The following is a 27,162-nucleotide window of genomic DNA, read 5'->3' as shown; positions in this document are numbered from 1 at the left end:
AGGAAAAACAGTTTAGTGGGGTACAGAAGATGGAAGCCAGATTGAAAAACGTCAAGAAGAGAATTGAAGGAAAGGAACTCCAAAGGTCTATTGTAGACAGCACGTTTAATGAATCTGGGGACAAGGCGGAGAAAGAAAGGAGATTGGGAGATAGTTTGAGCAGGAGATGGTGCCAAGGGTGTTTTTCTTTCTTTCTTTCTTTCTTTCTTTCTTGCTTTCTTTCTTTCTTTTTAAATGATAGGGGAGACCCAAAGGATTCTTGTCATGGGAAAGGAAGTAACTATTAGCCAGGATGGGGAGGGATGGTGTCTCTAGCCTCTGTTTGCCAGAAGCTGGGAATGGGCTACAGGGGATGGATCACTTGATGATTACCTGTTCTGTTCATTCCCTTGGGCACCTGGCATTGGCCACTGTCGGAAGACAGGATACTGGGATAGATGGACCTTTGGTGTGACCTAGTATGGCCATTCTTATGTTATGTTCTTAACCTGATGAGAGTGAGAGGCTGAGAAGAAGGGACAGGGCAAGGAAAGTTAGAACATAAGAATAGAAAATGAAAGAAGGATGGGGTCACTGTGAAATAGTCAACTAGGGAAAGTGATGGCAAGCAAATCACTTAGAACTAGACTGTGTCAAGCATGTACTGTGGGAGCCATGCTGCATGGGCCTGGGGATGGACAAAATGACCTAACACAGGCTGATGATCTCCTTCTTTCAGGAAAGAATCTTTTCTAGGTTTCTACTAAAAAACCAATGCTCATCTGTTTACTATTTGGCCTTTTCTGATTTGCCATGTTCAAGATGCAAACAGAAGCTCTCTCATACGTAAATCACTCTTTTCTGTATTGTTAGGAAGCATCAACCTACCATGTTTCAACAACCTTCTCTTTGTTTGCTTAGTAAGTACTGTGAACAATACCTGAGTTTCCTACAGGTGACTAAAAAGGAGCACACAGCTAGATACATACCATGTTTTTAATTAAAAAACCTTGAACTCAAAAAGGAATAAATCTTTAGCATTGAACATAGCAATTTTGTACAGAGAATTTTAAAAAGGTGACAGACATGGAATAGGAATGTCTTCTTACCTTTGGCCTTAAACAATCAATATATTGATGCAATACAGTGATTTTACATGATCTCACAGGCGTACAGTAACAATGAACAAGAAGAACGTGAAATAAGACAGTTCTATGTCCTGTAATATCAATTTATTTTACAAAACAGGATGTTAAGGAAAGAAAATCTCTTAGGAATTCTTTTTGGAGGTTAACCCCACCAGCCCCATCCCACCCAATTATGAATATTCAGTTGAACTTTTATGGATACATTTTCTAACACACTCACAAAGTTCTGCAAAGCCTTCCTCTGTATGCATAAATGCTGATTTTGTTAACATGGTGAGTTCAGGTTATGATGAAATTCATGCTCCAAATATTCAAAATGTAGGCCCCTACGGTCTCCCAAACAATTAACAAATCCCTTCTCATGGCATAAAGTCTTTGCAATCTTACTATCAAACAGGAAGAACTGTCCCTCTGGAGTTTGTTATGACGCACTGCAATAGGTTAGGGTTTGTAATATCTAATGGGGAAAGGAGGATATGGGGTATTAAGTCTCACTTAACTTTCCAACAAGGTCTCTTTCCTGAAGTCTTAAATGTGTCACGCAGCACCATTTAATTTGGAAAATCAGATAAGCAAAATGGCTGATTTTTAAGATTTAAGCAGAGCTGTATGCCACATATCAAAGGACAGGACCAAGCTCATGTGTATTAATAAAATGTTTAAAAATATATCAATAGTATGTGGCACAAAAAGCTAAACGGACCTCAAGAAAGAGAAACCTGCAAAGAAATAAAGTGTTTTAAAGGACTGTTTCCAAAAGTTAGACCAAAGGAAATGTTTTGTAACTTACAGGCTTCTTGTAAGAATTTCTCTCTCACGCTGTCTGAAGTGCAGTTTTTACATGTTTTGATTGCAACAGCCATAGCTGGATTTTCCTGCAAGAGTGAAATCTCAAATAATAAAAATGAAACCAATCACAAATACACTTCTTAAACTACAGTATGTGTTTTAAGAGACAGTAACAGACGCTTAGCTAAGCGCAATATTTAGTTAAAAAACCACTGGGAACATGAAAGTGTTCATGAATTAATAAAAATATAGAAGATCAAATATTTATAACCAACATATTTTACATTACGTTTACATCTAGAACATCAAGTTAAACTTGATCAGTCTGAAAGTATTACTCTAATTTACAATAATAGATAATTATAAAAACAGATGACCAGCTAATCTGAACCTTGGAATGCATTTTCTAACATTGCTGAAAAGGTGGCACACTATGGACACAATGTTAAGTGATGCAGAGGAAACAAATTGCTTCCAGCTTTAAAAATGTATTTGGCTTGTGCAACAAAGAAACCTATGAAAAGCCACACAAAGGATTTTTCTCAGGGTTTCACACTCTTTTGTAGGCTTTTGCACTGGGGAAGCTGAATGTAATTTTGACTGACTCAAGCCTTTAGTAATAACCACATCATTAATAGGATGCACAGTAATTAAATGTTTCTATTTAACTCATAAGCTAAGAAAGAATGTTCAGTAAATATTTTATGAAATAGCCTGCCCACCAGTTAAAACAGGGATTTTAAAGATTTTTTTTGTACTTCATCTATATTCAAAATCAGAAATAAACAAAATATAGCAGCCAATCGTTTCTCCTCTGGGTGTAGAAAAATGAGAATATTGTTGATACAGCCTCAAGGAGGCCTCCTGGGCTAAGACATCATCTTTAATTTTCTTTTTCTATGGTATGTTTTATAAATACTTTTTTTACAGGTTGCAGACAGCACACAGAAACAGCATCAGTTTTTCTTTTGTAAAAAGCTTTAGGATGTTCAAGCTTCATTTCTACTGAAAAATGTTATTTTGAAATATTCATTTAAATCCAAATTAACTGAATAGGTAATCTTCAAAACAAGATAGTAACATTCATTTACTTGTGGTTTTGCAGCATTCTCAAAACAACAGCTCTTTCAAGTCACCATAACAACTGCTCCAATGGAAGCATATCTTGATGATGATATCTGAGCCAATACAATTAATTTTGCATGTCCCAATACAAAAACCCCGGTCCTGCGAACATGCAACTCACATGAGTTGTCCCATTGAGTTCACTGACAACTGACATGCTTTAACTTTACTATCTGTATTAAATGTGCAATGACCAAGGCCTAAATGACAGAACTATGCACTATTTGCAGAGATGAGATTAAAAATTCTTTTCTGCTCAAAAATGCTACTTAGATAGCCAGGGAACATCATCTTCTTGCTTATGGAGTTGAGCTCCTTACCTCTCTCTGAGCTAAATTGAGTTGAGGACGCTGGGCACCTCACAGGATAATTAATCCTGGCTTGTGTTCATTCTGTTCCTGTTATTATTTCTATTTTTACATACAAATGTTACTGGGATAAAGGAAGATTATACTTCTTGGGTTTAAACAATTTTATTATCTATTTTCTGGGTCACTCACAGCATCTGTTTCTTAATCTTGCTCCCTTTCAATCCCACTGATGAAACTATATTACAATTCTAAGAAGGACCCTGAGAGAGAAACAAATACATTTTAAACACAAAAATACCCCATGTCATTTTAAAGTTGATTTTGTGGATCTATTTTTCTCACACTGAAACAGTACTCTGAATAACTGAAGGCCTTATCTAAGTAACCTATAATATTTTAGGATATAATTGTAAATCTAGATGATTTTATTCTATTCTGATGTAAGTATGCAGTATGGTTTCTACAGAGGGTATTTTGGAGATTTCTACTGTTGTACATTTTATAGTAATCAGTTTTATTGTGGAGTGAAATAGTTTAAGTCTTTGTAACTAGCAAGAATTTCCTGGCAATGTGCAAGATAAATGTAGAAGGGACAGTCATAGGATGAGGTAAATTCAGAGAAAAAAATTAAATTGGTTAGGAAAAGATTTTGGGTGGGGTGGAGGGAGAGATAATATTAAGGATATGGATGACTGTGCTAAATCTGCCATTATAATACAAGGATAATGATCCTGAGTAATGAAAAACAAATAGCTTTTTATATATATGATATGATAGGGATAGCTCAGTGGTTTGAGCAGTGGCCTGCTAAACCCAGGGTTGAGAGTTCAATCCTTGAGGGGGCAATTTAGGGATCTGGGGCAAAAATTGGGGATTGGTCCTGCTTTGAGCAGGGGGTTGGACTAGATGACCTCCTGAGGTCCCTTCCAACCCTATGATTCTATGATCTAAGTCCTTAAAGTTTGTTCTGATTGGCCTCAATTCCTACCCCTAAGATGTAAGGTCCTATACATGTATTTTCCATTCAGCCTTTAGCATCAAAGGCTGCTAGTGATTACCAACTGTTACCTATCTTATGAATGTTTAATGTAAAAGTGACATTCTGTAAGAGTGAATGGTGGGCTGGATTCTTTTATGACTTGTGCACAATTAACAGAGTTAAAGATTCTTTGAGTGCAATTTAGTAACTACTGGGAATAAATCAGCTTGTTTTTTAGATTCCAAGATACAGCACTTTAACAATATCACTTTCAACAGTAATTTTTCAGACTAATCTTTCATCGAATTTGTAGAAAACAAAACTTTCACTGACTTAAATGGGTGCAGAATCAGATCATAAGACATTTTAATCAGTTACAGGAGCTTTTCTATAAATTTTGTTATCAATCAGAAAAAAAGACTTTTTAGAAATCTCTCTCACTTACTTCCATTAAATTAATTTTTCACTTATTTTCAGATCCTCAAAAATGCGTCCTTTTAGTCTTGATGACCCTAAACTAGCAAAACACTTAAGCACATGCTTAACTTTAAGTACATTAGTCTCACTGACATCAACTGGACTACTCATATGCTTAAAAGTGCATTGCTGGATCTGGGACAAAATTACTATGTATCTTCTGAAAAGAAAGTGACAAGTAATAATTTGATTAAGGCATTCGTTTGTGCAAGTGTATGTTTAGTGCTGATCAAAGCCTGCAATTTACAATGTGTAGGCCAACAGCTTTGCCAATGCAGAGCCCCACTGACTTCAATGGAGCTCCATGTGGGCACAACAATCTGCCGATGCATTGTAAATTCCAGGATTGGGGCCTAAATCTTTAGCCTCTTTGCTGAGTTTGGGAAAGGGGTTGGGGGGACAGGGGCAATTAAAACCAGCTATGAGAGTGGCTGCATATAGTGGATACTTGTTTACCAAGATTGAGGCAGACCACCAGCTTGTTTCACATAGGCAATTAGACAGTTAAAACTTGGGTGCGAGACCATCTAACATTATCACCAGAAAATCTCACTACGTAGTTAAGTATCTTCACTAGTAAAAGAGTAATATCACAGACTAGAGTCAGATATTTCAAGAGAGCTCAGCACCCACAACTGAAACTCAGTCTTCAAGAGAGCTCAGTTTCCATGAAGACACTGAACAAATGGCCAGACTAGATGATGAGCTCTTTTGAAAATCTGGCCCCCAGCAAGTGGGGCAAGTCACATTGTTCTGTTCCCAAGACAGATAACCTTAGCATGCTGAGATATTATCCAGATGAAAAAGAAATAGCACAAGGTGGAGTAAAAAATCATCAGTTCTAATCCTGGCTCAATCGATGATTTGTGTGTGGGCCTGGGCAAGTCTACTTTACCTCAGTATTCCCATCTGTAAAATGGGAATAATAGTACCTAGAGTAGCTACTTCACAGGGGCACTATGGGGATTAATGTTTTACAGCAATTTTTTAACATATTAAAGCACTATATAAGTGCTATACATTTTATAAATACTATTACATCAAGCCACTATCAATCAGCATTAGTTCACTCAGGTGGACCAGAGATAAGACACATCAGGTTTCTAGTAGATTTTCTGAAAATATATGTTCATATTAAAAAAGATACTTACTGGACTCATGTAAACTCCTTGATGTACATCTCCAAACTGTCCTTCTCCGATACAGCGTCCCAGTTCAATTCTCTCTCTCTGAATCTCATAATCTCTGGCTGTAATAATACAATGGATTTAAACCTCAAACTACCGATGAAAAGCATTCAAATGAAATAATGCACAAGACGCCAAACTCAAAGTAACCTACTCCAATGCCTAACATATGAATAACTAAGATTTAAATTTGCTGAAAGCCAACCTAGACAAAAACTATATACACAGTGGAATCCTCTTAAACAATTGTTTGAATGAAAGCCCTGAATAAGACAGTGAAATCTGACTTACTAAATTAATTACTATGCAATATTAATTTCAATGCAATAAATATAATTAAATCCTTCTTAATTATGGCTTTTAAAGGAATAAGGAAAGGAACACAAATAGCCTAGGGTAATATGGAATTAATTAACTACAACCTAAAGCCATATGTTTAAGAGGATTCCACTATATGATAGTTTAGATCTCTGAACCATCAAATGAGCCAAAAGTATTTTTAAAGAGGTGGCTGCAGGGGAAAAAAAATGGAAGCAGAGGACTGTAAAAAGTAAAATGAAAAAGTATAAAACTCTGACTGTATCACACTTTTCTAGCTGTGTATAACTGGTACAAAATTGACATAAAATGTTCGGTGATTTATACAGTTTTATTAGGTTTGTTCTTTAGTAGACTAGGTACACCCAAGACAAGAAATGGCTCACTAGTTCAGCAATCAGATTTATTCAGTTCCAGGTAAATTATTTAGTTGGCAATTTAATTTCTGGCAAGCACTGAAAAAAATACTATTTTGGGAACAGTGGAAACACATATAGTGTGAATTTCTACTGATGTCATCATCTCCAGGGGAAAAAAATTGATTCTCATCCAGCATAGGCCTCATGCCTGATAATTTTATGGCATTATTAGCGCTACAGAAATGACATCAGCTAGCTGGAAACTAAAGCAATAAATGCCTTTTTCATTTATTTTTAAAATATTGCATTTTCCTCTTTAAAATTCCAAAGCTAACCAAAGAATTGGTTTAACTATAGAAACACAATTAAACCAGTTAACACAATGCTTATTAAATGAAAGTAAACAACTTTAAACTGAAAAACTCCACAACATTTCCAAAATTGCAAGCACACAGAGATGGTTAAAGGAGCTCCTGTTACCTTCATCTATTCCATAGCTTTCTGCAGTGCATTTAAGAGAAAAATCAAACACTCACTTAGAAATATCTTCTTAAAATTAACGAGACATTTGGACAAATATTTCATAATATTTAAAAAGATGAAAAATGTTAGCTTTGCCAAAACGATAACTTACCCAAGTGATTTTATGTTTGTACTAACACAAATCATGGGCCTGATCCTGCAATCTTTATTGAAGCAGGGCTCAAACTTGCAAGATGCATGTAAGCACATGACTTGAATTGGACTTCTCTCATGACTAGGGTTAAAGGCATGTTTTAGTGTTTTGCTTCATCAGATCAAAGTGCTTAGCACCTTGCAGGAGCCCACAGGTTAAAGTTCTCATCTAAGTAAGGACTGCATGATTATTCATATGCAATATCCATTTTTACAATGAATAAAATATCCCATTTGTCATATTTCTCTGTGATCCTGGGTATTACTTTAAAGTAGATTAATGCAGTGATTTTCTGTACACTACTCAAAATGTATTATTCACTTTCAATAAACGTATGTTTTCTTGTTGCCAAACAAATTCCTCAGCAACAAACCAATGCTCTATTCTGAATGCCTAAGTGGTGAATGAAATGTCCCTCCGCTGTGACCAGAAACCAGGACTGCAGAAGTCTTAAGCAAATCATACCCTTGAACATTCCTGAGTTTAAAACATGGGTATGAATTTAACTATGTCACTGGGTTTTCCCCCCATCATCCCACTCCTTAGCTTCAGGTATGATTGAAGTGAGAGTTTTCTGCAAATCCATGTACCTGTTACTATCCTATTACAGGTTAGCAATAAAAAATTACACAGCCAATCCCAACATAAATTGCTTCCAGAACTTTTAACACCAGATTTTCATTTTAGGGTAGTTAACACTAGCCTTCCAATTTCCGACAATGGAACAAAATAATTTCAGCAGATGGTGTATTAGCCTTTTGCCTTTGAAGACATCGATTCACAAGAGCTATGTGTTTTCCTCCATGTCATCAACACAATTGAAAATGCTGTGTTTTGGTATGAGATGGGATTTTACTGTAATACAATTGAGTACAGTAAAATATATCACAGAATTTGTTTACCTTTGCTTTAGAGACTGAGCTTGAAGGGCTGCAGAATTCCTGAGGCCTCAGAACATAATCTCACATAAAGAACATTTTCTTTGTGAGGCTTTGAAATGCAATTTAGTGCTTCCGCAATCTAAGAAGCTTTTCAGTCAAGTAAGAATATTCCAAAATTAACTAGTGTACTTACTTGAGGGCATTGTGTAAGTATCTTCTTCATCTATAATCTCTGCATAGTCATCTGTTTCTGTAAAGGAGGAATCGGAGAATTTCGGGAAAATGACATGCTAACAATTTTAAAAAATCTTTATCCCACCTCCCACAAATAAAAGCTGCTATGTACTTAACAACCCACTTTATACCACTGCGGAAATGCATTTAAGATAGCATGACTAAACTCTGCACGTGCACAGAAATTACGATGACCTCACTGTCCACTATGTTTCAGTACACATCCTTGTTTCTGAGGGAATAAAAGGAGAATGCATTTTTTAATGTATTAACTCTATAATTCAGATCAACTAGTCTAAGCTCATGACTTTTTAATAAATAATTCCTCTCAATATCATTTATAGAGATTTTCCTCAATAAAAAAACAAATGTTAACAATGGACAGAGACTGCCCATATCAAGAGATTAAACTCCTTTCTCTTTGGTGAAGTGCAAATCAGATAGGCTTTTGCAGTTCTTGCTGTGTCACACAGGCAGAACAGACTGTGTCCAAGGACAGCAAAATGCATACTGTTTACTATGTGATTGTCTGTAGGTCATGAGGTGTGTAGATTTCCCAGTTTGTGTAGGGCAGAAAAATCCCTCGAGCTGGTACTCTCTCTTTGGAATAGTTATTTCCCTGTTAATCTAAGTTTACATAGTTTCCTGGAAATTCACTTCGACAACTAGCCAGATGTTATTCTCCAAGTTCGTTGGTGAGAAACAGTACCTCATGAATAGAAAATTTCTAACGAAGTGTCAGTTCTTAAAAAGCTGACAGTTTAAGAAAATTGACAGTACTTTTCTTTCCCTTTCCCTGTTTAAGCACTTGTTTATATATGGGCTTGGATGTATTAAATTTTTACAATAAATGTTGGTAAACACTGATTTCACCATACATTCTCCAACCAGGTAAAATTATTTCCATTGATAATAACCAAAATTTACAGATAGGCAAAGTAAGAAAAATGCCACTTAAGAACTTATTAAAATTTGATTTAAGGATATTTACTTTGTATATTTTGACCTGTGAAATTGACAATTTTGTGTTTTAACATTTATAAAGCTTTAATTTTTTGAATGTCAGCATCTACTGTCATTAAATAATTATCGTCCTCCCAATTTCCTGCAACTCTGAAAATTTAAATCTATAAAAATAAAAAAATGCTTGAAACCCATAATTTTGTGCAATTGTGAAAATTTAAATCTATAAAAATATAAAAAATATTTAAATAAACATTGATATTATCCGTTAAAATTATAAAAAATAAACATTTAATTCTGGTAAGCCTGTTTATGTAACAGTAACTCCCAAAATGTTCTAATCTAGGTGACAAAGTTATACAAGGAGATACATTCCCTGCCCCAAAGCACCTTCAGTGAGAAAGCAGCTACTCAAGTGCTCATTTCCCTAACAACCGGACACTTAATTCTCCCACGGAGCATAAATTTAACCCACAAAAGCAGGTCAAGTATGCTTGTAAGATTTCTAAAGCTCTGCCATAATGGCCCTTGCCTAAATATACACAAAAGGGTCCAGATTTTCGAAAGAAAGGAGTCTCAAGTTAGTCTCCTGAATTCTTATTTAGGCACCTAAATAAATGGCCTGATTTTCAAAGGTACTAAGCATCCAGCAACTTCTAATGATATTAATGGGAGCTGCTGCATGCTCAGCATCTTTGAAAATCAGGCCCACTTCCTTAGGTGCCCTAATCTTAGCCCAGGTATTACCAGATGAAGGCATTTGTAAGAGAGAGATTTTCTTCTTGAAATATATTGTGTTCTAGAAAAATAAAGCACATTGGCAGGGGAATTTCATTAATTTTTTTTTCTTGATGAGTCACTTCCACTCAGGACTCCACAAAACAGAATCATGTGTTGAATATTTGATGGATGGTAAAAGAGTTTGCTGAGTGTAAACTGAAAACATGCACCAGAGGAAAGAAAAATTAATTTATCCATTTTCTCTTGGCTCATTTACTTCTCTCTCGCTACCGATATGATGCTTCTCCAGGATACCAGCCTTGGTTTGAGAAATGCAAATCTAAAGAATTAGCATCCATTGGAAAAGAAACATTTAACTTCCTATAATGTTGATGTATTGAGATATGGCATTCTGTTTTCCTGCAATAACATGGCGAGATCATTTTAGCTTGTCAGGATAAATATTTCTGATTGATGACAGCTACTCTATCTGCTGTTGAGGAGATACCATAGAATGGATAAGAGACAAGAAGAATGACTTGAGTTTACTGTGGTTTTAAAAATTTCTTCAAGAGGAATCAAATAAATCCTGTGCTTTGAGACCGGTGTCCCACTGATAGTTGGAAATGCATCACCACATTAAAATACGGAGTGATACTTATAAAATGTGATAAAGGGTTCAAAAAGCAAGAATAGCTGCTTTCTTTTAATAGAATAAAAGACAACAATAGAAGTTGGGAGCAGTTGAGGGTCCCAACTGTGCTCAACATCAGTTCCTTTCTTGCTACAGACTAACAATCAAGGTTCAATCAGGAAGTGTGTAATGAAGACATATTAGCCAGGATGTCGCAGAAGGTTACTTTACAGGATTCCGATACATTGTCCAAGTTGAACTGGAAATAGAGTCTCAATGAGTCCAACGTGCACTAAATGTATGTAAATAATTAAGCAAAATTAGTCTTCAGGAGTTTGACCAAATTTCTTGCTACACAACTGACAGAGTTTAGACGGTACAGAAAATACAGGTATAGTAAAAGGTTTGTCCAAGTCTTCAGCACTTTTTTTGGAAGTCAGTGGGAACCTCCACCATTCTTGTTAAAATCTGGTCCAGGGGTATTGGTGGCCATCAGTTTTCAAATGGCTCAGACCAAGATATCACTTGCAGTCTTTAAGTCAAGACAGGACATCTTTGTAAAAGACAAGTTATAGCTCAAACAAAGCTATGGGCTTGCTGCAGAAGTTACTGGGTGGGGTTCCTTGCACTCTGTTATACAGGTGCTCAGACTATATGATTCTAATGCTCTCTTTAGTCCTTAAAATCTACGATAGTAACGTTGTCCCCATAGATAGAATTTCCTACCACACAATTTTTGATGCCCCTGACAATGTACAGAAATAAGGGATTAAACAGGGCTAGTGCCTCAAAAACAGCTCTGCACTTTCTCACCTCTATAGAAGAAAAACACACAGCCAACCCAGGAGTCATTCAGATTACATAACGCATACAAGTCTCTTTCAGAAAAATATAAGGTAGTTAAAATAGGGATATCTATGTAGAGTTTTACTTGCTAATCCAGATTTTTTTTTTAAATTAGGCTCTAGAAAAACCCATCTCAGCAAACTGTGTTCATCACGGCTGTTCCATACACTAGATTCATGTTCTCTCTGAAATGTTCTGCGTGACTGTCCCCTTTCAGAGCATTTTCAAGTATTTATTATTGCCTTTAATGTATAACATGAAATGAAACATACATATAACCTACTGTAAAAGATTAGTAAGGTTAGCACATAAGGGAAGAACAGCTGTGTAACATCTGAGTTTATAAGAGAAATATGACCAAATGTTGTTAGGTCAATAGCCCTCACTAAGCTAACAGATTTCTAAGGGCAGACAGAAAACTTAAGTGGTGCTACCTTACTATGATTTATATCCAAAAGAACTAAGCAAAAGTTGGTTAACACTTCCTGAACATTTTAATGAGGGGACAGCGGAGCGTCATTATCTTTTATTTCTAATTTTTGTCACTTTTCATACTCTTGTTGATACTTGTTTGAGGTCAGGGAGTTATTCGTTTCCTAATTATGTTATATGGACTATTGACTCAGTGATGGAAGTCTGATTTCTCAATAGTATTATGTAAGTGACCCTAGATTTTCAAAAATGAATAGTGATTTTGGATGTCCAATCTGAGACTGCTTAAAGCGGACTTATTTTCAGAGTGTGGCTGCTCAACACTTTATGGAAAATTAGGCTTCTTTAATAGTGTGTCAAAGGGGACATCCATACAGTGAGGCACCCAAAATCACTACTCATTTTTGAAAATACAGGACAAAGTGTATTTTAGGTATAAAGTTATTATTACAATTTCCACCATCTTAAGAATAACTGTAAAGATTCTGCCATTAACTTAGTGGTTTCACGCCTAAAACCTGCCAAACATTCCATATGCTGAATCTAAATTTCTCTGTGTTGCACAACTTCTCTTCACTTCAGGCATATGACCAATGGGCAGCAGAGGACTTTGATGTTACCATGCCTTTGAAGTGAAAGCATCACCTGATGGAATCATTTACCAGTTTGTGTCATGTCTATTGACGTTACTCATTGAAGAAAAGTTACTTAATTCATTTTGTCTACATTATGCCGGTTATCTTCATCAAAACGAACCAACACTCTTGAAAAGCCCACACTTCCTCTGCTCCATGCCAAAAGTCTCACTGCAAACACATGCAATTCATACTTGATAACATGATTGATAAAATGGTACAAAACCCACTGCATACAGTATTTGAGAATGTTTTCCTTATTCAGTCCCAGCCTAGCAGATAATACCAGTAGCGCTGTTTTCATAAGGTGCAATATTTGACTATACCAGCTGATCTCTAATGCATGTTGGGGTTTTTTCATACTATGATCTGTATAAAAATTGATCACTGAAATGCATATTAGTTGTATATGGATATAAAGGCCGCATATTGCATGTTAGTAAGACATAGACTAGAAAACACATATTACCGTCCCCACTAATTTCATCTGCAGATCCAGGTAGCATGCAAGGAGAGAGAAAAACAAAGGGGAGAGAGAAGGGACAGAGAGATAAGGGGGAGGGGGGAGGATATACACTATTAAAATCATGAATAAACCAAGAATATAGCAAAACTGCAGTTATCTTATACACTTAGCTCAAGAGAAACCAGAAAGGTAGTGGAATTTAAGACATTTCCCCTAAAACTCAAGATATGGAGGAGTATTTAAACTTTTCAGTGCATACAATTAAATGTAGGCTAGTGACTGTTGCATGAAGTACAACAATCGAATTTAGGAGGGGAACCAGTTAATTCATTTTGTTACAAAGTGTCAATTTTTTATTTTATATGACGCTTCCATTACCAAGATAAAGCTCCTAGGCCAGATGAGCAAAACTGATTTACACCAGCTGAGGATCTGGCCATTAAAAGCTTTGTACATACAGTTATACCTTCAGATACTTAGAATTGGTGCTACCGCTTTCATATTGGATGTATTATTATGCTATTGCTTAGACATTGACAAGATACGGAACAACTTAATATTCATTTTATTGAACAAACTATAGTTATATGAAACTGTGTTTTAAATAATGACAAATGGAACAAGTCCATAGGGCACTTATTCAAATTAACACTGATATTCTGGATTTAGTCTATAGGCCTTATGCCATACCAAATATCCATACCAGAATGTGATGTATTTTAAGCGTTAATTACAAATAAAATTAAAGATGCACATTTCTATTGTAAAATTAATGCACATATTATTACATCCATTTTCCCTTTCCCCACACAGCCCAAACTGTCCAGACAACACTGGATGAGTACACAGCAGCCAGCATCACTGTGTTCACTCTTTAATTCAGTATGTAATCTTAAATTACATTTATTGCTGCTATCCTATTTCATTCATTTGCATGCTATATCAGGGGTCCAAGAATGCAATCCAAGTTTACCACTGAAAGAAGGAAGCTGAGGGATTTTGTGGCTGAGCAACTGTACAATTAAAATTACTAAATCATTTGCCACAGTCACATACGACAGAACAAACTCTCCTATAACAATAGTATCAAGTATATGACACATCTCACTGAAGATCCAATTATAGGGGACAGCAGAAATTTAACGTGATTATTCTTGGAACTCTGTTTACCTGAGGCTGGAGTAAAATTGTAAACAAACAGTAACAGAGTTAGTATATTCCATTTTGGGTTAATAAGGCAGCCTGTACAAAGAGCAGTGCAGTACCCTTAGGCGGTGGCTCATGGGAACAGAAGACGAAAGGGAGAAAGCGCCTAGCTTTCTTTACTTTATGCTGACAGTGACTGACTCCTTTACAAAGAGGCAAGAAAAGGAAAGAGAAAAACAGAAACAAATTATTTGGAAACAAAAGAAAACAAACTTGAGAGCACTTCTGCAAGCGTGAATGTAAAATCAAAAGATTTATATTACAATTCTACATCTGCATGATGTATATTTGAATTTTCTAAAATGATAAACTATATTTACTATGTTACAGTGGATTCCTCACCTTAGAAATAAATTATTTTTCTTTTTGTTTCACTTTAGAAAAAGTGCTTTATGGCAGAATCTATTAAGAACTCAACATTTGCCAACCATTATCAAGCACATGAAGAACTGGTTCTCTGATATTTAATTAAATTTATTAAATCCCCTTCCTAAGCTCTGCTATTATGTGGTAACTGTTGGCAAATTCTATCTTTTTAATGGCAGCCACTCTTCTAATAAGGACACAATCAATTTCTTGGAATCTTACAAGAAGATGATAAAACAAAAACAAACATTTCACACAATACAGGTAACATGAACATGAAAAACACTCACCCCAAAACAACACTGGAATGTATTTTCCTGTGAAATCAGTTATTGGAGTGATCCCCCTCTATGAAGTCAGATCCAGCATATCTAGGGTCTTTGAACAAACCCCCCCCCCCTTATTGCCCCTACTCATTCTCCCATCTCCCTAGGAGGAGCAACCAATGAGACCTGCTGCATATGGCTAGAAGAGCTCTTTTCCTCTCCTCAGGAGTTGTTAGAAGTTTTGAGGGGCGGATGGGAAGAGGGAGGCGCCAATACCATTATCACAAGGGAACTCAAAAAAGGAGGAGGAATCCCAGCAGCTCGGGGTTGCTCTGCTCCCTCTTCCCTCCTCTCTTCTTGTAATGAGTTGGTTCCTCTCAGCTGCTCCCTCCACGCTTCCCCTTGCCTCTCCCTCAGCAACTCTAAGCCTGGGAAACAAGATGGGAAGATCAAGAACACGTGCTAGAGCTATATCCGCCAGACTTGGGGACGGAGGTGCAGTATCACCCCTGGAGCTGTGAGGAAAAAGAACCTAGGAGAGGTGGAGGAACATCAGAAGTGTGCCAGTCACAGGGCAGATAATGGGGGGCCAGAGGTACAAAAATGATGTGGAGCTGAGGAGCACAGAATTAATTGATGAGGCAGATATGGGGCTAGGCTGAAATGGGAAGGCATAGAATTAATTAACTGGAGATTGTGGTTTCGTCAGCAAGCTCCCACACTATCAGAAACACTTTATGCAAATTTGTGCGATTTTATGCAAATTTTTGGTCACATGATGTTGGCAGGTATATAGGGTGCAAAATTATTTGTTGTATAATGTTCATCACTGGCATCTGGATGACTCATGCTCGATTTTAAACCCACAAATTGAATGGGTGACTCAAAATTATACACAAACTGTTTTTTGCTGAGATGGTAATTAATTAAAAAACGGAACAAGTGGGTAAGCCTTATACTGTACCCTGAAGAATAACAAAAATACCACTATAACAAGCCTGAAAGGGTAATTACAAACAAATGCAAATACTTTGTCATCTTCTCACATATACCTTTCAATAAAATCAGGCAAAACAATCATATTCAATATTTTTGACTCATGGAGATTCAAGGAAAGGGTAGATTATGGACTAAATTAGTATGACATCAGTATTATATATGGCATACAAGATATTAGAGATGAAGGGGAAATCACCTTTTTAAAAACATACAACACAATTTTCAACTATTACAACAGTCTAGAGGAGTTTGCATCTAAGTCATCAATATGAACAATCAGAATTAACTAACATTCATTATAAAATATTAAATGTGCTAAAGGAAAAGTAATCCTACTAGTATTTTTTTAAGTGAATCATAAAAAGGTAGAGGAATGCAAAGGCCTGTGGCTGAAACTGAAGAACAGACATGTAGTGGCCAGAGGCAATGCAAGATATGTAGGACGTGGAGAGAGAGTTCAATCCTTGGCCTCTCTGCTGAGATTGTAGACAATTCAGCTACTTGTGATGGTGGTTTTGTTATATGAACATCTGTTCCCTAGGACCCTGACTGAAACCATCATTCTATTTCACATAAACTATGAAACAGCAATCAGATGGAAAGGGCTTTCAATAACCACCACCCTGGTCTGGATTTAAACTGGTGATTTGGGAAGAAAAACTCAATCCATTACTTGTTTACTGTATATAAATTACTGCAATTTAAAACTTTGCCTTTATGATCAGGTATCAAATTAAAACTGGTGAAAGATTAAAGGTTTATTTTGTGGGTTTTCATTTGGTCATTTTGTTTTTTATGTTCTAACTACTTTCAGGAGCTTACACAACACCTGGAGCTATTCCAAGTATTCCACATCAACTTCCAGCCATTTAAACTGACACTCCTATGCATTCTTAGCTTTTAACTGAGTGCACATAAAGCTTCTAAGTCTGGGTGAAAGCAGAGTTGAGTTTAGATAAGAGCAGCTCACTAAAATTAAATGCCATATACTTTCAACAAATTATCATGGAATAAACCATTTTATTTATTTTTAAACTTTTTCAGCAATATGAAATTTATATAAGCAATGTATTTAATAAAGGTCTGCACCCTAAACGAAAAATCCGAACACTTCTAGGCATAAACTGCAACATTACTACAAGCAGTGCAAAAAGTGACCATTCAAATGAGTGATGTAAGCCCACTGCAACAAAGAGAGTGATGAAATAGGGAGGAGCAGAGGGGAGAGACAAGAGCAGGAAGAAAGGATTCCTTCAGAAGTAATTTGGATCACAAAATCTATGCAATACTATTTAAAAGTCAAATTTAGCATTAAAATGCTATAATTTCATCACAGGTTTCTGCAAATTACACAAACCACTGAAAGTTCACCACGACTTCAAGAAAATGTTATATTCCACAGCTAACTATTCCAAAGGACCCTAGAAAGAACAAGAAGGAAGAGGATATTCCTGGTTTACAGGAGTATGGTACAACTTCACCTGTGATCAAGATGCTATCAGTCTTCTTGCCTATCTACTCTTCCTGTTTCTCTTCCTCTAGTTACTTCTCAGATCTCCCTGTTCTCTCTCTTGCTCGTGTCCTCCCTTCCTTCTCAATTCACCCTACTTGCCATTCTCCTCTTTGCCACTCCTACAGACAAACATGCACGCATGGTTCTTCAGGCAGTTACAATGTCTAGTGCTAACAGTGAACCAGCTGGATTCATATACAACGGAGAGCATTTAAAAATCAAGAATGATGCCTACTAGTAGACTTAGAGAATTCACTGCACTGCGACACAGTTTGTGTGCAAGAAGGCTAATATAACCTTTTTAATATGAGGTAGTAAGATACTGCACATTAGCAGCAGACAGAAAATCTTAAAGCGTTGGTGTCTAAATCCTCTTGGCAAAAGATCCTAATGGAGACAAGCAACTGAAAATACTAGTAGTTAAGAATGTTTTTGTCTAACGTTTCCCTCTCAATTTGAGTAAGACCAGACTAAAGCTCTTAGTGTATTTTGTTCGAATTTCCTACCTGATCATTTCTCCTCTCATGTAGATGGATAGATGTGTTTAACAATATACATGTTGAAACGCTGCTTGTGATTAAATAGTTATGCCTGTGCTAATGTTTCCGTTTGAATAGAAATCTATCATTTTTCCTTTCTAGAAAAAAAGGATGGTGGGATATGTTTGTAAAGCTTCCAAATACAAAGTTGTTTCTTTTCAGTGTCCACCTATTATTCTTGTCTACATGAATGGTTGGAGCTAAGTTTTGGGGACAACCCATAAGGAGCTTTAGGGATTTTCTTCACTTTTTTATAAGACCCTTAGTTTTCAACATTTATATGGCATTTACTTGCAAAGACTTTTGTTATGTCTTTACTATTCAATAGTAATTACAGTTCTGTAGAGCCAGTATACTTCACATTACTTTACCTACAATTTAGTAAACATTGCCTGATATACACATACTACTAATGCATTTGTCTAGTCTATGTAACTTCTCTATTGCCATCATTCCAAAACTTTTGGATAAGCACTCTTTTTACTGTGAAATAAAGAATATTAAAAAACCTTTGTTTTCTAATAATGAAATTCCATGTAACGTTAGCTGACAATGCATATGACTCCCATAGGGTTTTGGGGCAAAAGTAGTTTTAAAATTATTGAGTTATTTAATTTAGATGAATTACTGCTAGTTATGGGCACCACATTAGACAGCAAAAATACATATATTCCAAAGCCACAGGGACCACTGTGACCATCTAGTCTGACCTGTATAACAGAGGGCATAGAACTCCCCCCTTCTCTCTCCCCCCCCCCCCCAAAAAAAAAAATGCCTAGGGCATACAGAATCATAGAAATGTAGGGCTGGAAGGGACCTCAAGACATTAAATCCAGCCCCCTGTGCTGAGGCAAGATCAAGTAAACCTAGACCCCCCTCCCCCAACAGGTATGTTTGTCTAACCTGTTCTTAAAAACTTCCAACAGGGATTCCACATCCTCCCTTGGAAGCCTATTTCAGCGTTAGCTACCCTTATAGTGATAACGTTTTTCCGAATATCTAACCAAAATCTCCCTTACTGAAGATTAAGCCTATTATTTCTCCTAACTCCAGTGGACATAGAGAACAAGTGATCACATGCCTCTTTGCAACAGCCCTTACCATACTTGAAGACTATCAGATTCCCTCCTCAGACTTCTTTTCTCAAGACTAAACATGCCCAGTTTTTTAACCTTTCCTCACAGGTCGGGTTTTCTAAACATTTTATTATCTTTGTTGCTCTCCTCTGGACTCCTTCCAATTTGTCTATATCTTTCCTAAAGTGTGCCACCCAGAACTCCAGCTGAGGCCTCACTGATGCCAAGTAGAGCAGCACAGTTACCTTCAACGTACAACAGGAAACTCCTGTTAATACAGTCCAGAATATTAGCCTTTTTTACAACTGCATCACATGGCTCATACTCAATTTGTGATCCACTATAACCCCTCATCCTTTTCAGCAATACTACCACCTAGCCAATTATTCCTCATTTTGTAGTTGTGCATATGATTTTTCTTTCCTAAGTGAAGTACTTCGCACCTGTGTTTATTGACTTTTATCTTATTGATTTCAAACCAATTCTCCAATTTGTGAATTCTAATCCTGTCCTCCAAAGTGCTTACAACTCCTCCCATCTTGGTGTCATCTGCAAATTTTATAATCATACTCTCCATTTCATTATCCATGTCATTAATACAAATATTGACTAGTACTGGACCCAGGACTGACCCTGCAAGACTCCACTAGATATGTCCTCCCAATCTGATAGCAAACCACTGATAACTCCTCCTTGAGCACAGTATTTCTACCACTTGTGGACCTAATTTACAGTAATTTCATCTAGAGAACATTTCCCTAGTTTGCTTATGAGAATGTCATGTGGGACTGTGTCAGAAGCCTTTCTGAAATCAAGATATATCACACCTTCTCCTCTACCCACTAGGCTAATAACCGTGTCAAAGAAAGAAATTACGCTGGTGTGGTATGAATTTGTTTTGACAAATCCATGCTAGCTATTCCTTATAACCTTATTATCCTCTAGCTGCTTACAAATTGATTGAGTAATATTTTGTTCGAGTATCTTTCCAGATATCGAAGTTAGGCTGACTGGTCTAATTCCCCAGGTCCTTTTTGTTCCCCCTTTTAAAGACACTTACTATGTTTGCCCTTTTCCAGTCCTCTGGGACCTCACCTGTCCTCCATGAGTTGTCTAAGATAATAAATAATGTTTCCAAGATTGATTGTTGCTGGTTCTTTAAGTACCTTAGGATGAATTTCATCAAGCCCTGCCAACTTGATTACATCTAACTTACCTAATTTTTTCTTTAACTTGTTTTTTCCCCTATTTTGGCTTGCGCTCCTTCCCCCTTGTTGTTAATATTAATTATGTTAAGCATCTGGTCACAATTAATCCTTTTAGTGAAAACTGAAGCAAGAGAAGGATTAAAACACCGCATCGTTCTTGCTGTAATCAGTTATTAGCTCTCCTTCCCCTCTAAGTAGAATACCTACATTTTCCTTTGTCTTTCTCTTGCTTCTACTGTATTTAAAGAATCTCTTCTTATTGCCTTTTATGTCCCCTGCTAGGTGTAACTCATTTTGTGCATTAGCCTTTATAATAATTGAGCTCTTAAAGAATAGTTTGGTTAAATAACTTTCTGTTTTGGAAGGCAGACATAAATCTACAGAATCTAAAACAGTGTATAGGAAAATAACTGAGAAAAGAGGGAGGATTAACCTGTTACAAACTGGTAAGGCGGAACAAATATTTAGATATATTAAACAAAAATATTATGATACAGGCAATAAAGCTAGTAGGTTTTTAGCCAGAAAGTTACAAAAGAAAAAGGATTTGATTAGAAATAAATAGGGAGATTTAGTAACTGCCATCAAACAGATCTCTGAAATATTTGCTAACCTTTTCCTTACTTTGTATGCTTCAGAGCAACCAAATCCTGAACTTATAAATAGATTTTTAAGAAGAGTGAAACCACCTCAGTTCTCAGAGGATGATGTGGTAGCTCTTGATAGGCAAATTGCTGTAGAGGAAGTTAAAGTTATAATTAAGAATTTAAAATCTAATCAGGCTCCTGGTCCCAATGCGTTTTCTGGGAAGTATTATAGAGCTCTCAAGCAGGAGCTGGTCCCTACTTTAACTGACTTGTTTAATGGCATAAAGCAGGGAAACGAGACTCTGGATTCTTGTAAAGATTCAAAAGTTCTTTCCTAAAGAAGGAAAAGATCTTACCAATTGTACAAACCTATTTCTTTAATTAATGTGAATACTAAAATTTATGCCAAGGTGCTAACAAAACAGATTGAGTTTCATCTTGCCGAAATATATTCACCCGGATCAATATGGATTTGTTGGTGGCAGGCATCTAGCTGATAAATATCAGAAGAGGTGTGCATTTGTTCTATGATATTAATTCTAGCAATTCTTCCTGTGTGCTGCTTTGTTTGGATGCTGAGAAAGCTTTTAACAGGCTGAAGTTGGGAGTACCTCAGACAAATCTGGGTAAGATTTGGTTTTTTAAATTAGTTTTCTATGGGCGTATTGACTCTATACAATCATCTTTGAGATCTGCTTTAGTCATCAATCTCCTTCTTTTAATTTTTCTAGGGGTATGAGTTAGGGTTTGCTTTGGCAATGGTGCCATTTGCAATAAGCATGAGAAACAGCCCCTTGGTTATGGGCATCAAAACGTTTTCTGGATTAGAACACAAAATACATTTGTACATTGACAACATCATGTTATATTTGCAGGATCAAGAGCCTCATTAAAAATTATAGAACAACTGACTTTGGAATCAGGAGAGGTATCGGGATTCAAAATAAATTACGATAAACCTGGAATTTTAAGAATTAACATTCCTGAAAGGATCAAACAGTTGTCAGCTACATACATTTAAATGGGTAAAGGAATCTTTAAAATATTTTGGAAAAAATATTGTGGAGAAAAATAAAACACTTTTTAAGGAAAATTACCCTCCACTGTGGAATAAAATAATAATACACTTTGAGGAACGGAACAAATATTAAATTTCTTGGCTAACACGTACAGCCTTTGTAAAGATGAATTTCCTCCCGAAGTTGTTTTTGTTTCAGTGTATCCCTATTGGTATCCCTGATATGACATTAAAAACATGGCAGGATGCGCTATTAAAATTTATTTGGAAACATAAAAGACAAAGGGTGAATTCTAATGTTCTGTATAAGCCTAAAAAATGGAGTGGAGTAGCTTTCCATAATCTAGTTTATTATTTATTAATTATTATTACTATTATGCATCACAGTTAAAAGATGTGATCAGCTAAGTTCAGATTAGACCAAACACTGGGTAAACCTTGAACAAGAATGGAGCCAAAATACTGCTATTCATCATGATTGTTTGGTTAAAAATAAAGGTACGACACCAAAAATAAAAAATAACCCATTCATCCAGATCACCAAGCAGCTTTGAAAATTCCTGTCACCAAGGCCCTCTCTGTTAGTTACTTTCATTAATAATCAGAAATTTATCTCTAGCAAATACCAAAATGACTATTCATTGTGGGTAAGAGCTGACATTTATCAATTTGGTTGGACAGGTGTTCTTGGGTCCTGATTTTAAGTAATACCAAGAGTTATGTAACCATATAAATAATATAAACATCCCATATTTTAAACATGCATAAATAATATGTTTTATTGTGAAATCTGGGTACAAGGATGTCTATTTAGACACTAACCACATTTGAGAAGCTGATCCAGGAGCAAGTTGGAACAAAAGGTTTAATTTCTAAGATACATATAATTTTAATTGAAAAAGATGAATATAAGAAAACAACCCAGATGAAAAGGTGGGAGAGGGATTTGGACAAAGAAATTGATCTGGATGAGTGGATCTCTACATGGGAAAGGGAATATATATCTATATCTATATATATCTGCAATTTGCATATAAACCAGTAAAGAAAATTTTTATAAATTACTGATTTATTTTATGTCAGCTTCCAAGTCATCCCTTGACATGCTTACTTAATGTGCCAGTATAGGATCTATATTTTAAACAGAATGACAATTTTTTTTTATTGTTAGCAGCAAAACTTTGTATTTCATGTTAGGAAAATATGACTTCCTCTTATGGAATTGTGGCATAGTAAAATATAGACTGTTCTTGTAACAAAAAAGCTTTCACATTCAGTATGTGCACAAGAGAATTGCCAAAAAGGATAGGTATTTAGAAAGTTGGTCACCCTTCTTAGTGTACTCAGAGGAGGAGGACTCCCCAGCCAGCATACCAGAATCTTTAACTTGGTTCTCTGAATATTAGCCTGATTCTGAATAAGTAATATACGTGTAGTATGCTGACTTTTTATTGTACCTTTGCATTAATGTTTTGAAAAACAATTACATTTTGAGAACTATCAGTTACCCAGCTTTTAATCCATTTAACGTGTGCCACGTTCATTTTATATTGTTATAGATTTTTAACTAAAATGTTGTGGGGTACCACAGCACAACAATGGTACCACAGCCTTACAGAAGTCTAGTACATCAGCACTATTATCTTCATCAACCAAACTTGTAATCTCATCAAAAAATATCAATTTAGTTTGACAAAATCTATTATAAACCCATGTTGATACGCATTATTACCCTCCTTTAATTCTTTATTAACTGAATGGCACATCAGACACACTGTTATCTTGCCTGGGATCAAAGTCAGACTGACAGGCCTATAATGACCCACATCATTCTGCTTACCTTTTTAAAATAAAAAATTTAAAATACCTTTTTAAATTAGCTTTCTTCCAGTCTTCTGAAAAACTTACCCAGTGTTCCAAGATTTATTGAAAAATGAACATTTAACAATCCTGCAAGCTCCGCAGACAGCCCTTTTAAAACTCTTGGATGCAAGTTATGTGCACCTGCTGTCTAACATTTAGTAGCTGCTGTTTAACATTCTACTGAGATACTAGTGGAACAGAATGTCGTCATCATCAATATGACTACATCATTGTCCCCCCCCCCCCCCAAATACAGAACAGACATATTTACTGAACACTTCTGACTTTTCTGCATTATTATTGATAATTCTACCATTTCCATCTAGCAATGGACCAATACCACTATTATAATTCTTTCTGTTCCTAATATACTTAAATGTTATTATTGTCCTTATCTCTGCTGACCATAGGTTTCTCTTCGTGCATCTCTACTTCTCTTATCAATTTTCTAAAATTCCTAGCTTCTGATTTATATAGATTACTATCTTCCCCTTTCTTCCAAGTTGTTTTTTTAACCAGTACAGCCTTCTTCCTTGATTGAAGGATTGTGGCTTTTTGGACATCTACTAAGTGGTTCTTAAATGATTCCCAATTATCATTCACATTTTTCTGATGAAACTCTTCTTTGCAGCCGATTTGGCTCATAATTGTTTCAGCTTTGTGATCCCTTTAAAGCTGATCCCTTTAAAGCTCCAAGTATATATATTACTGGTTTGGACTTTACTCTACTTACACATTACAAATGCAATCAAGTCATGATCACTGCCTAAGTTACAATTAATTTTTAGTTCTGTGATCAATTCCTCTTTCTCTCTCAAGACTAGGTATAACACAGGATTCTCCCGTGGTGCTGGATGGAGTGCGTTTTGAGTTAGGAAACCGTCATCTATAATAATAAATTCCGAGGATGTTTTAGTACTTGCAGCATGAGATATCCAACATATGTCACTCCAATTGAAGTCTCTCATAATCACAGTTTCCCCACCGTACAAATTATAGATAGGTGCGTAAGGAGCTGGTTATCCTGTTCCTTAGTGTGATTTAGTGGTCTGTAGCAGACACCAACTAATACCCCATCCTGTACTTTTTCTATTAGGACATTGACCCATAAGCATCCAAAATCATTTTCTTCGGAGTTGTCAGTGACTTGGAAACAGGCAATGCCATTTTTGACAGAGTGCTACTCTCTCCCTCCCCTTTTGCCCATTTGGTCCTCCTTAAATAGGTTATAATAATTGATTTTAACATTCTACAAATGTGAACAGTACCACCACCTTTCAGTAATACCAACTAGATCACATATATGTTCATAAATTCATAAAGTGTTGGGGTTTTTTTAGTAAAACCCTCTTCCCCGCCCCCCAGCTTTGTAAACAGAGCAAGTTAACGCCACAACAGATCATAATAATACAAACTGCAATCTATTGGGGCAATATACTGAATTTCAAGGTGCCTATAAATATTTATATATTTGTACTGAATGAATACCATACTTGTAAATCAATAGTAACTCCTCAGTGTGTGTGTGTATAAATACACCCATACACATGACATGTACACACGTACACACCCAAGTTGGACAGGTTTTTGGTAGAAAAAGTATCAAAGCAGGAAAATAAAAGGACAGGCAACACAGGAAAAAGGATAGGAATCCCCAACACAATCTAATAATCAGTCTCATATACAAAAGTCCATCCTGGTCAAGTCAAAGGAAATTATGTCCATGTACATATGGGAAGAATTTGACCAACTGGAAGAAACCTCTAATAATGCGCCACCACCTGGCTCCAGTTGTATGCTAGTGTAACTTCAATAGAATAACACAGTGGTAAATCAGGCCCTGGTTTTAAAATATAATATTAAGGTTATGACACAAATCAACAAAGCCAAGGAAGTTTGCTTTTCATAGTTGATGCCTATCTTTAACTCATCTCACGCTTCTCAAGAGATATCAACTTCAAGCACAGAGACTAGTGCCTTGTTGAAGGCCACAGAGGGAGCCAGCATCAGAACAAGGATTAGGTTCTTTTTTTAATCACAGGAGTGTTTCATTAGGTTATTAAGCATGGTATTTTCAGGTAATTCTGAAACTAAAAAAAAAATAATATGAATTGTTTTACCAAATATAGCTACAAGTGCAAAGAAGAAACACTTAAGGCTTCAAAATTCTCCACTGAAATAATTCTGTTACCAAACAGCACATTCATTTTGAAGTGACCTGATAAAATGCATATGTCAGAAAGTCAAGCTTTTTAAGCTGTGGGCAAAAACCACCTTTTTCCCCAATTACAGTTTAATAATTCTGTGGGAATGTAAGTTTTACACAAGAAAGTCTTTCAGACTTGAGCAGAAGACAGACTTTCATTTTGGGCACAGGGGTCACAAAACAGAGAATGCACTGTGCTTTGCCAGCAAATGTTAAATTTAAATAAAATCTTGTTTGCCCTTCACCCTGAGCTCTTAACATTGCTTGTAATTAGCCTGGTCTCCCCCTACTCCCACACTTTTGCAGGCCATATCTGCATCATTATTAAAAGCAGTTTTTTATTTTAGGTGCTATAATACTGAAATTAACTTAGCTTGTGACATCTTTTCCTACACTATGTATCAAAATATGAACATTTGATTGGCTTCATTTTGATCTACAGTAAGCAACTGAAAACATCCATAGTTCGTTTCTTTTATACAAATTAAATCATATTTGTTGTAACACATGCTAAATCTTTTGAACTAAAATGATTCAACCCCCTCACATAAAGAGTGAATTTTCTTTCTACGTCCCTTCTTTCCTTAAGATGTAGAAAAGAAATTCAAAGTTCTGAATAACATTGCTGAAGTTTTAGGGGCAGATCCTCAGCTGGTGTGAACTATCATAGCTCCATGGACTTCATAATTTACACCAGCTGAGGCTCCACCCCTTAATTAGCACACTAGGACAGAACCGCAGTAACTTAGTATATACTGAGTTACTGAGAGTTCAGTCATAATATGTACTTTAAGGGACTAAAATTATACTACTATAAATCTAACTATGACTTTACAGCAAAAATTAGTAAGTTATCTTGGGGGTCACTACAGCAGGTGATAAGCACCTTCAATTTCCATAGATCACAGTATATTTCTCAAAGAAAGCCACTCATCTCACCATTAAAGGGAAATGCCCTATGATTTCAGAAATTAAACTACTTTATACCAATATGGTTTAATCTGCTTGCGTTTTGTACTTCATTCTTGACTAAAACATAAAAACCTGGATTTGGTCACACTTCAATTCCACCTCTAAATAGGCACATACTAATACTAAAAGTTAGACTCTATGAATTATTTTGGGGAAGTTCTATGGCCTGTGTTATACAAGAGGT

At 36.0% G+C, this 27,162-nt stretch overlaps 1 protein-coding gene across 13 annotated transcripts in view; it reads right to left on the bottom strand.

Annotated features, from left to right (window-relative positions):
- The window catches only part of PTK2 (protein tyrosine kinase 2), a 375,599-nt gene that overhangs the window by 81,161 nt on the left and 267,276 nt on the right, over positions 1-27,162 (bottom strand). For 8 of the 13 annotated variants that reach the window (XM_074943797.1, XM_074943800.1, XM_074943801.1 and 5 more), the window contains 6 exons: positions 14,425-14,508; positions 13,163-13,180; positions 8,423-8,479; positions 7,153-7,173; positions 5,960-6,057; positions 1,918-2,002 (listed from right to left, as the gene is read on the bottom strand). In XM_074943797.1, the coding sequence (XP_074799898.1) occupies positions 1,918-2,002; positions 5,960-6,057; positions 7,153-7,173; positions 8,423-8,479; positions 13,163-13,180; positions 14,425-14,508 (363 nt within the window). The remainder of the gene's footprint in view (positions 1-1,917; positions 2,003-5,959; positions 6,058-7,152; positions 7,174-8,422; positions 8,480-13,162; positions 13,181-14,424; positions 14,509-27,162) is intronic. The other 5 variants (XM_074943789.1, XM_074943791.1, XM_074943793.1 and 2 more) reach the window with 5 other exon arrangements.

Source organism: Natator depressus, chromosome 2 (assembly GCF_965152275.1).
Source record: "Natator depressus isolate rNatDep1 chromosome 2, rNatDep2.hap1, whole genome shotgun sequence".
Lineage (NCBI taxonomy): Eukaryota > Metazoa > Chordata > Testudines > Cheloniidae > Natator > Natator depressus.
The sequence above is the reverse complement of the archived record's forward strand: the minus strand, read 5'-3'. Positions and strand labels throughout refer to the sequence as shown.